The following is an 11,014-nucleotide window of genomic DNA, read 5'->3' as shown; positions in this document are numbered from 1 at the left end:
AGAAGAGACTAGGGGGTGAGTGGGGGTTGGAGAAGAGCAGCTGCCCCAAGCAGATCATCACTCCAGCTACCGGCGCCTGTGGCTGCCAGAGTCAGCCAACCCTGAACCAGTGGCTCCCGCAGCATCTATGTGGACAAAATGTTCTCTCTAATCGTTCACGGTAACAGTGGGCACCTGAAAGGACAATGGCAGCTAGGCATACTCCCAGGACCTCCAGGAAACTTAGGTACTGGCCAGAAAGACTCCTGGGAGAACGTGCCCTCTGTGCCTTGCCCAGACCAATGAAGACAATGAAGGGCCAAAGGTTAGGGCCCCTCGGTGCAATGCTGGGTCTTGAGGGCTCAAATTTTAATGTGTTCCCACAAATCCCCTCAGGCATTGTCCCTACCTCATCTGAATTCTGAGAGCTGCAGTCCCAGCAAGCCCATAAATGTGACCCTTGGTTGTCCCAAAGCCTGCGAGCTCCTCCTCCAGAAGGTGGGAACAGGCGTGGCTTCTGGCATGGGCGGGGCCTGAGTTCAGCCTGGGGATCTCACGATCTGCCCCCTCCTTTCTGTTCTTCCTCCACTCCGGGGTCGGTCAGTTCTCTTCACATGATCCCTTTTGGGGCTCCCTCGTCTTTCCACTCCACGCTCCTGCTTTCTCTTCGGTTCTGGGGCGGACCTCATCATCCCCAACCTCTCTGGGTCTCCATGCCAAAGCCATCAAACCCTGTTTGCCTCACTCTTTCCTTCTTACCCACCCAAGTACCCATCCTGGCTCGGCACGGCACCGTTCCCCCACATTCTTCCTGTTCTCATGAGCCCAATCCATGTCCCCTTTTCGGAAATACTTCCCCTATTGCCCTCTCTTTCTCACACAGAGACAAACAAAGACGCACAAGCCCAGAAATAGACTCCCATAGTGCTGAAAGACACAGGCCGTGTCCTGCCCCACACGCACGCGCGCAGGCACGGCGGCTCTTGTGGAGGGAAGCACACAGACCCGGCGTTTGTCAGTGCACGCACATAAACATCCACACCCACAGCCACTGCGCCGTGCCACAAAAGGGTGCAGACACACGGTGTGCGAGACAAGGGCACACACATCTGCGGACGCCCGGGAACCCGCCTAGCCCGGCACACCCACCGCGGCCGGCCCTGGGACAGGAGCAAGGCCTCCTCCGGGCTCGGGCTCCCCCCCAGATTCCTTCCAGCAAATGTTTCCCTACTTGGCCTGCCTAGTCCCTGGGGAAAGGGCCTCAGAAATGCGGCAGGAGCCACTTGGGGGAAGAAAGTTGGAACTGCTTGTTCTCTGCCTGGCCCTGTCGGCGAATTCCCTAACCAAGAAACTATTTGTGGCGAAGGCAGGGTGGCCGACGAGCCCCCTGTCACCTCCCCCGGTGCTCCCTCTCTGTGTCGCCACCGGTGGGCCTCCGGCGGCCTGGGCGCTGCGCCGCTGCCCATCTCACAGCCTCCGGGCGGATCGGCTTGGCTTGCAGCTTATCTGCGCCGTTTGGACCACGCGGGGTGCACGGGAGGGCTGCTCTGTCCCCGCCGCGTCGCAGGCAGACCCCGGGCCGCCGGACTATTTCTGTCTTATCAGTGCAGGAATGCGGCAGCCGCGGCGGCGGCGGCGGCGGCGGGCGGGCGGCGGCGGCGTGGGCCGTGGGCCGTCAGGGCAGCCCTGAAGGGGCCCCCTCCCCACTCCGCTCGAGTAGAAGTGTGAGAGAGCCCAGCAGGACTCAGAGGGGAGAGTTGGAGGAAAAAAAAGGCAGAAAAGGGAAAGAAAGAGGAAGAGAGAGAGAGAGTGAGAGGAGCCGCTGAGCCCACCCCGATGGCCGCGGACGAAGTTGCCGGAGGGGCGCGCAAAGCCACGAAAAGCAAACTTTTTGAGTTTCTGGTCCATGGGGTGGTGAGTGGGGGAAAGTTAGCGGGGGAGGGTGAGCGAGCTGGCTCGGGCTGAATGGAGGGATGATCGGGAGGGGCCGCCGGCGCGCTTCGGCTCTCCCACCTCTTTGGTTGGGGGGCACACGGTCATGGCCCAACCCTGGGACCTTGCTGGCGCCCTGGCATCCGAACACGTCGCCAAGCGGTCGTCTGGGGATGGGCGCGCGGCGGCGGGGAAGAGAGGCGTCGCGTCGGCTTGGGCTCTTGTCAGGGGAAAGGGGTGGGATGTGAGCACTGTGTCCCCCCAAGAGGTGGGTCTCCTCTGTAGCTGACACGTCGCCCGTTCTTTTACCGGTGGTCCCAGGTGTTACCCCTGCCCTGGTGTGGGGGTGGGGTGGCAACTGGAACACACAACTAGGGTTGGGCTGCCTGTTGTCCCTGTTCATCCACTGGGACAGTGTCACTCTGACTGGGTCTGAGGAACTAGGAGCAGGTGACCCTGGAGGCACCTGAGAGCGAAAGCTCTCTGAATAAGCAACCTCAGCATCCTAGCAAGAGGGTCCTGAGGACCTGGCCCTGCAGTCTGAGCTGAGAGAGGCCTACTTGAGAGATGGACCCCAAGTTAAAGAGGTCAGAGGATCCCTTGGCAGGCTCAGCCACCAGAACTTGATGACCTTAATACCTCAAAGGTGTGAAGGGCTGGAGTTGGGGACACATGAGGCTTAGACACCAAAGGGATAACAGCTGAGCTGTCCTGCCACAGACAGGTGAACACACATGAAAAGCCAGAGGGTACCCAGGGACCTAAGGAGGTAGATGACAGAGTTGAGTCCATGGAGAACCTGGCAGTAAGGGGCTCCAAGCTTAGGGATATGCGATGGAAGGGAGAATCAGTCAGATTTATTATGGCCAAATTTGGTTGTGACTCCAGGAAGCACCTTCTCTGAGAGAGGCAAGGGCCCCCAAAATTTTGACCTCTTGTGATGGTGGTACTAGTGGCAGAGGCCCTGGAGGCCCTTTCCTCTCAGGGCCTCTCAGTAAACCAGACAGTATCAGTGGCCTTGATGAGCAGGAGAGTGGCTGATAGGGGAGCCGGCTTCCCTGTGGCAGCCTGTCCTCTAGCCGCAGGGATCTCTTGGGTACACTTCCCAAGGCAGTCCTGTGGGTTAGTGGAGTTACCAGTCCTAAACCTGGCTGCTTGGGGGAGTTGCTTTAGAGTCCCATCTGGTGAAGAAGAGGCTCTACTATGGATTTGACTATGGCCAACTTTGGAGGTTCAGTTCTTGAGTGATCAAGGGCCCCTAAGTAGTGGTGGCATTGCTGGTGTGAGTGACAGAGTCAGGTGGAATGGGGGAGGCAGATTCAGGGACTGACTGGTTTCACTGCAGAAGAGATGGGCAGGGACAGCTGCTGCCAGAGGGTGGAGACCTTAGGGGTGAGCAGTGCTGGAGTGGGGAAGTGCGGGGTGGAAGGGAAGCCTGGGTGTTAGGGTTGGGACTTCTTGGTCCTGGGATGAGATGAGGAGTGTTTTGTGTTTGTTTATTTTATATTGAGACAGGGTCTCCTATAGCCTATGCTGGCCTCAAACTCACTATATAGGAGAGGGTGATCTTGATCTTTCTGCCTCTACTTTGAGACTGGGATTACAAGTGTGTGCCACCATGTGCAGTTTATTTGGTGCTGGGGATCAAACCCTGGGCTTCACGTGTATTGGGCAAGCACTGTACCAAGCTATATCCCCAGCCTGAGATGGGGGTGTTTAAATAATAGAGTCTGTACCCCCCCCAATCACCTCCCTATTCTTCTGAATCAGTCCCACCTCTTGATTAGCCCTTAAACCTCAGCTCCCTTCCCCGGCCTGAACAAGTGGACTCGGGAACACTCCACTTGGATTTGCACCTCATCTGTCTTGATTGACTGCCTAGAGGTGGTGGCCGGGAGAATGCAACCTGCCTCCTTTCTCTCCAATTTCTACCCTTACTGGGATGGGAAGGGGAATAGGTTATCTCTCTGATGTAGGCAGATAGGAGGGAGAAATGGATGCTAACATTGATGCAGCTTCCTTCAACCATCCCTGCCCCCCCTCCCCGCATCGCAGCCCACTTCTAGTCCAGTTCCCCACTTGCCATTCAAAAAAAAAAAAAAAACTCAGACCCTCAAGTGCCCTTGCCCAGCCTCTTGAATCACCTTGGGAGAAATAAAATTAAGGAGGCAGGCAGGCTAAGTCAGAGACTTGGAGTCCGCTGAAGGAGTAGAGACCAAGGATCCAAAACCGGGGGCCCTGAAAGGGAGATGGGGGCTAAAGTACAAAGCCCCAAAAGTGGGATGTGGAAATGAGCTCAGGAGATCAGCGCCTCGAAGCCGCGGGGAGCAGGGCCCGTCAGGTGCTGCCTTTGACAGACCGAGCTGGGATGACCTTGGCGAGGTCGCCTTTCGCTTTGAGCCCCAGTTGCCCCATCTGTCAATTGGGGATGAAAAGACCTGCTCTGACTGGCTTGCAGAGGGCCGTTCGGACGTGAACATCCTTTGAAAGGTTGAAAGGCGCCATTAATATTCATTTTTGCAGTACCTTGCACGGCTCCGAGGCTAGGCTTTGCCCTGGGCAATTGCCTGGCTTCAGTTAGCTTCCTGCTAGGAGACGGCGAGCCCCCTCCTCCAGAGCAGCGCAGATTCCCGCGCCCCCGCCCCTCCCACCAATCACTCCCACTCCTCGTTCAGCGCAGGGTTACCAGCCCCGGGTCTTGGAGAGGGGCGGGGACGCAGCACGCTGGCCCGGGGGTCGGGACCGAATCTGACCTGCCGGCGCCGGTTTATGCTTCACCTCCTGCCCCACCCCCCAGCGCCCCGGGATGCCGTCTGGAGCCCGAATGCCCCACCAGGGGGCGCCCATGGGCCCCCCGGGCTCCCCGTACATGGGCAGCCCCGCCGTGCGACCCGGCCTGGCCCCCGCGGGCATGGAGCCCGCCCGCAAGCGAGCAGCGCCCCCGCCCGGGCAGAGCCAGCCACAGGGCCAGGGCCAGCCTGTGCCCACCGCCCCCGCGCGGAGCCGCAGGTGAGTGCCCCCCCCATCCCCGGCGTGGAAGGGCGTGCAGGGGCGGGCAGGCAGAAGCCTCGGGGACCAGGTGGGTGAGTGATGGGTATGGGAAGCCGAGAAAGGATGTTAGCAGCGACCAAGTCATTGTGGCTTGGATACTCTCTGGGGAGGGCTTAGGGGGCACTGGTCTGGTTCTTTTGTGTGCCCACAGTGGAGACAGGCTACGATAGTCAGCTGCCAGTATCCCTTCTCTGCACGCACCTCTCGCTCTCCTGCTTGTCACCTGCTAAATTCTTTTTCCAGTCCTTTACCCCAAGTTCTAGGTGATGCTTTAGTCTTCGGGGAGAGAGGCAGGGCTGGCAACAGACTGAGGGCTGAGCTTTAACTGTGTTTTTTCTAAAGTGTGGTCCTCCGGTACCTCCCTGCCAGTCCTGAATCCCAGGCTGCATCAGAGTTCCTCTAGACCTCCACAGTCCCTATCTTGGCACTGGGTGTGAATAGGCGGTGTAATTCCTCTGAGGGACCAGCTCTGCCTCCAGGCCACCGGACCAGCGTATGTCCTAGTCTGAGAAGTTGGTGGCACTCCCATGGCCCCAGATGACTGTTGGCAAGATCCCTATGGGCCTCAGTATTTAGCCAAACACACATGCTTCTTTTTGCACAACAGATGGGTTCTTATACAAGATGTAATATCAATTTTACCTCGTTATTAAGTAGTTTTTAACACATCAAGGAAAATCATTTATAGGTGTCCCTTGATAAATTATTTTATAAAGTGAATCATTATCAAATAACTCTTTGACTTTTGTATAAGTTAACAGTTTTGTGTGGACAATTTATTTGAAATCCTTTCATAAGAGGCTTGCCCAGTCTAAGAATGGGTCGGTTTTTTCTTTAATGAGTTGGTTGCCTGGGCACAGACTGAATTTCTGAATAGGGAGGGGGGCAGTGAGTGGGAATGCCACATGGGGGCAGTGTAGAGCTATCCTCTAGGCTGTGTGCACTCTTGGCCAGCCAAGGGTTTTCTAGGTTGCTTTTGAAGCAGAGAAATTCCAGGTGCTGTCTACCATAGGTCCGGCCACTTTGGTTCCAGTGTCGAGTCACACTCACATAGAACACTCCTGCACATTTCCAGGGTCCTTGTGAATGTGGTGTGTCCCTTGGTTGGCAAATGGTCCAAGACCACAAGCGCCTCCTGCCCTTAAACAGTCCCTTCCAAGCCCAGAGCGGCAGGAGTGCCAAGTCCCACCAGCTTCACACCATGACGGCTCCAGGAACCAGGTGGAAGAGTCATCTCTCCTCTTCTTGGAGCTCGGGCTCTTTTGGGCATGGACCTCCTGCTTGGCAGGAGAAGAGGGTCCTCAGAGGCTGTCTCTTCTCTTCTGTCTTCCCCCACCTCCCAGCTTTTTGCAAACATTTCTGCAGTCACCTTTTGGCAGCATCTCCGCTTTCCCTAGTTCCTCCTAAGTCTGAATTCCTCTGGCTCTGAGAATGTGTTGAGGTGTAAGGTGTGTGGGGGGTAGGGGAGTCCCAAGCCAGAGAAAGGACCAGTCACCCTGCTTTCCAATGGAAGTACAAGCTCCACATCGCGGCTATAGCCCTCAGACGGGCAGACAAGCAGGCTGTGGGAACCCCAGCCAGGCGGGCGGAGATGTCGGGATAATTTAGCAGGTGGCCTCGTTACTCCCAGATCTGTCGCCATGGTAACCTGGTTTTTTCTTTTAAAAATGTACAGTGCCAAGAGGAGGAAGATGGCTGACAAAATCCTCCCTCAAAGGGTGAGTGCCTTTCACAGCAGCCCCCAGCCGGCCCCCACCCTCTGCTGCTCCGCCCTCCCCTCCTCCCTCAGGAGCAAAGCTTTGGGCTCAGCTTCATAGCCACTTTCACTTTTTGTTTTAAAAGCTCATTAAGAAGTGAGGCTCCCCATGCGAGAGGGCAGGGCAGGACTGAGGGAAGAAGCTGGAGAGCCATGGAGGGAGGAGGGGCAGAACACAGGGCCTGAGGTTAAGGGGTTGAATGCCAGTAGTCTGAAGGCATAAAGGCATGGGACAAAGAAGGGGCAGGAGATTGCTAGGTAAAGGGAACAGAAGGTAGCAGAAAGTCCTGGACATGGGAAAGGGCAGCAGGTGTGGGGCCCTTGAGGCCACCAAGTCTACCTCCCACTGTCTTAGGGAGGTGGTGGGATGAGGCTAGGCTCTTGTGCCTGCTGCACTGCCGGTTGCTGCCTCCTTCCCTGGTGATGAGATGCATGGATTTTCCTGGAGGGAGAAGCAATCTTTATCCACACACAATGAGGCTATAAAATAGAGTCCCGGGGATAAGTCCTGTCTGCACTCGCAGAATTCCACACCCTGAAATCAATCGGACAGCTCCCCTACATGTCCTTTGTGTCCTGTGATCACAGAACAGGCACACATTCTGCATTGCCTGCCTGACTGAGCCCTGCTGCGACCCTGTTCCTCCTCCAGATTCGGGAGCTGGTCCCTGAGTCCCAGGCTTACATGGACCTCCTAGCATTCGAGAGGAAGCTGGATCAAACTATCATGCGGAAGCGGGTGGACATCCAGGAGGCCCTGAAGAGACCCATGAAGGTGCCTTAGTGTGGGAGCAGAAAGAGGGCTCTAAGTCCAGGAGGAAGCAGGGTACCCCCGGGTGGGTGCACACAGCCCTTGTCCTGTGATACACTTTATTTCTACAGCAAAAGCGAAAGCTGCGCCTTTATATCTCCAATACTTTTAACCCTGCGAAGCCCGATGCTGAAGATTCTGATGGCAGCATTGCCTCCTGGGAGCTACGGGTGGAGGGGAAGCTCTTGGATGATGTACGTCCTGGCCCAGGTCTCTCCAGGTGTCCTGGGGTGGGTATGGGCTGAGTCGAGGACATGTCTGTACTGGGAGTTGGGTCGTCAGCCCTGGCTGGGGTGGGCGGGCGGGCCTGGGGACAGTCTGGGTACAGAGGACTGCCTCTGAGCATACCACTTGCCTGCTGCCAACGTGGCCCATTCTGTGTCCATGGTCCCTGTTCTGCCCCCACAGTCCCTGTCACTTTCCCACAGCCCAGTAAGCAGAAACGGAAGTTCTCTTCCTTCTTCAAGAGTTTGGTCATTGAGCTGGACAAAGATCTTTATGGCCCCGACAACCACCTCGTGGAGGTAAGACAGGTTGCTTCTGCCCTTGAGTCCCCACCTTCCCACCTACCCAAGGCCCCGAGGAAGCTGCAGATTTGGACTGAGGAGCCTCCTAAAGTTCTCAGCCCCATCAATCCAGATGGGTCTGTGGATGACCTGCTTCTCCCCCCCCCCCCGCCCCGGACAGTGGCATCGGACACCCACAACCCAGGAGACAGATGGGTTTCAAGTAAAGAGGCCAGGGGACTTGAGTGTGCGCTGTACCCTGCTCCTTATGCTGGACTATCAGGTTGGTTTTACCCCTCACATGCATATACCACCCAAAGACCCCGTTCTCCTTCTTACCTATCTTCTCTAGGCGTGCACTGCTGAGAACCAGAAGCCCCAAGCCCCTGAGTCCCACTTCTTCCCCCTTTAAGCTAATTGTCCTGGTGACCTTTTCCCAGCCTCCTCAGTTCAAACTGGACCCTCGCTTAGCCCGGCTGCTGGGGTTGCATACACAGAGCCGCTCAGCCATTGTGCAGGCACTGTGGCAATACGTGAAGACCAACCGGCTGCAGGATTCCCATGACAAGGAATACATCAATGGAGACAAGTATTTCCAGCAGGTAATAGATGTCCTAAGTCCTGGGGTCTGGGAAGCGGGCATAGTGACCTAGCATCAGCCCCTCCCAAAGGTAGCCAGCTCTCTTGCTGAATCCCTGAATACCAGGAACTGAGTCAGAGCCAAGGGCAGGATCTCATCCAGGCTCTTCCACAGTCTATTTAGCTGCTCCAAGGGAAACATATCTGGGACCCTCCTGGGGAGGGGGGCAATGGGCAATACCATCTTGTAATGTAATCTTCTTGGTACCTGGAGTTGGGATTCCTGGGGTCCCAGTCCTGGGTCTAGACTTGGGGTAACCTACTTTGCTATCCTTCCTGCCTCTGGTTCTGTCTTTGGTGAAAGCTGTGCCATCACATGTAACTGGCAGCTAAAAAAAAAAAACCAGAGTGTTGCAAAAATGATCTGGGAAAATTCTACCAAAGTAGGGTATTACTATTAGTGTATTTTAAAATAAACACAGCAGATAAATCTAAGTAGAAATAGTAGTTGGAATTTATTGAGCACTTACCATATCCCATTCTAAACATTTATGTCTGTATTTTAATTCACCTGATCTTCATGACAACCCATGAGATAGAGATTGTTAATATGTCCCCATTCTAGAGATGAAGGCACCAAGACTCAAGGTGTTAAGTAACTTGTTCACAAAATGTGGTAGACAGGACTAACAACCAAACAGGCATACTTAGGGTCCCAGGCTGGCCTCCCCATTAGTCATGCCTGTTTCTCCACCTCTAACCTAGCTTGTTGCCGCAAGCACCCAGTAATCTCAGTTTCTTCTGGTCTTCCCAGAATTGAAGCATCCAAATTAGTTACTGTCTCTTCACACATACACAAGAATGACCCCCTCCCAATAATCCCGCTTCAGATTTTCACACATGCACAAGAATGACCCCCTCTTAATAATCCTGCTTCAGATTTTTGACTGTCCCCGCCTGAAGTTCTCTGAGATTCCCCAGCGCCTCACAGCCCTGCTGCTGCCACCTGACCCAATTGTCATCAACCATGTCATCAGGTGAGGTGGCCTAGCTTACTCCACAGACTGGGGAAAGTCCCTGCTTTCTCCACCCTCCTCCTGTACCCACCCCTGCCCTACCCCTGGGCTTCTATGGGGTGTACCATGGACATCATAGGCTGGACTTCTCTGGCAGCGTGGACCCATCAGACCAGAAGAAGACAGCATGCTATGACATTGATGTGGAGGTAGAGGAGCCACTGAAGGGGCAGATGAGCAGCTTTCTCCTGTCCACGGCCAACCAGCAGGAGATCAGTGCTCTGGACAGTAAGGTGCGGCCTGAGCCCAGAGCTAGGGTGGGACCTTAACCAAGAGAGAGGACAAAACACTCAGACCACAGCATGGACCTAGGACACAAGGAACACACAGTCCTTCCCTGCTGAGAAGCTGACCTGTTCCAAGTTCAGCTCTGCCCACCCCCTCCCCTCCCTGCTCAAAGGAAACTGGCTCTGGGGAATTTTGCTTCACAAGAGAAACAAGTCCCCCACCCCCTTCTTCCTCTTGCATTCCTTGCCCACATCACGGGGTCAGGTGGAAATCGTTGTCTTTCTACCTGTAGATCCATGAGACGATTGAGTCCATAAACCAGCTCAAGATCCAGAGGGACTTCATGCTAAGTTTCTCCAGAGACCCCAAAGGCTATGTCCAAGATCTGCTCCGCTCTCAGAGCCGAGACCTCAAGGTGAAAAGAGGGCTCCGGGAGCATTGGCACCAAGACAAGCACATGGGGAAGGAAAGGTGGACATGCAACTCAGGCAGGTGAGGTACTGGGGAACTCAGGACAGACCTCATGCTCCCCCCCAGGTAATGACAGATGTGGCTGGTAACCCTGAAGAGGAACGCCGGGCTGAGTTCTACCACCAGCCCTGGTCCCAGGAAGCCGTCAGCCGCTACTTCTACTGTAAGGTAATGGAGGCCCTTGAACACGAGGCTTCCCTCTTCTCCAGTTCTAGTGAATCCTTGCTTCTCACCTTCCAATAGTCTTTGTTGCCACCTACGCTTAACACCTGTCCACCACCCTACATCCCCATGCAGTAGTCTCTGGGCTCCCAGACTCTTCCAGGGAAGGGGTGCCAGGAAGGGGTACCCCCTGGTCACTCACCAGGATCAATGTAACCCTGCCCCTGCTCACACTTCCTCTAAAGATCCAGCAGCGCAGGCAGGAGCTGGAACAATCGCTGGTCGTGCGCAACACCTAGGAGCCCATGAACAAGCAGCACTGTGGACCAGCCAGCCACACTGTCCGGCATAGGCCCTGGACTCTGGGCCTCCCTCCCCTGTTGCTGAGGGGTTGGGGGTGGGGAAGTGGGGAGGACTGGATTAAAGGTCACTCATCAGACAGCAGCAGCCTTGTGGTCATTGG

The 11,014-nt window shown here is 55.6% G+C and overlaps 1 protein-coding gene across 5 annotated transcripts in view; it reads left to right on the top strand.

Moving 5' to 3' along the window:
* Positions 1 to 10,995, top strand: part of Smarcd3 (SWI/SNF related BAF chromatin remodeling complex subunit D3) — a 32,896-nt gene extending 21,901 nt beyond the window's left edge. The window contains exons 1-13 of one of the 5 annotated variants that reach the window (XM_085691136.2): positions 1,629 to 1,893; positions 4,709 to 4,920; positions 6,638 to 6,680; positions 7,371 to 7,493; positions 7,601 to 7,739; positions 7,938 to 8,053; positions 8,217 to 8,318; positions 8,476 to 8,637; positions 9,554 to 9,651; positions 9,788 to 9,923; positions 10,211 to 10,333; positions 10,456 to 10,557; positions 10,797 to 10,995. In XM_085691136.2, coding sequence (XP_085547262.1) covers positions 1,816 to 1,893; positions 4,709 to 4,920; positions 6,638 to 6,680; positions 7,371 to 7,493; positions 7,601 to 7,739; positions 7,938 to 8,053; positions 8,217 to 8,318; positions 8,476 to 8,637; positions 9,554 to 9,651; positions 9,788 to 9,923; positions 10,211 to 10,333; positions 10,456 to 10,557; positions 10,797 to 10,850 — 1,488 coding nt within the window. In that variant the 5' untranslated portion in view covers positions 1,629 to 1,815 and the 3' untranslated portion in view covers positions 10,851 to 10,995. Of the gene's footprint in view, positions 1 to 1,628; positions 1,894 to 4,708; positions 4,921 to 6,043; positions 6,184 to 6,637; positions 6,681 to 7,370; positions 7,494 to 7,600; positions 7,760 to 7,937; positions 8,054 to 8,216; positions 8,319 to 8,475; positions 8,638 to 9,553; positions 9,652 to 9,787; positions 9,924 to 10,210; positions 10,334 to 10,455; positions 10,558 to 10,796 lie in introns of those variants that run through there. The other 4 variants (XM_085691135.2, XM_085691137.2, XM_085691138.2 and 1 more) reach the window with 4 other exon arrangements.
* The last annotated feature ends 19 nt before the right edge of the window (positions 10,996 to 11,014 follow it).

The sequence above is a fragment of the Myodes glareolus genome, chromosome 6 (assembly GCF_982192425.1).
Source record: "Myodes glareolus chromosome 6, mMyoGla1.1, whole genome shotgun sequence".
NCBI lineage: Eukaryota > Metazoa > Chordata > Mammalia > Rodentia > Cricetidae > Myodes > Myodes glareolus.
Note: the sequence above shows the minus strand (reverse complement) of the source record. Positions and strands in the feature narration are given on the sequence as shown.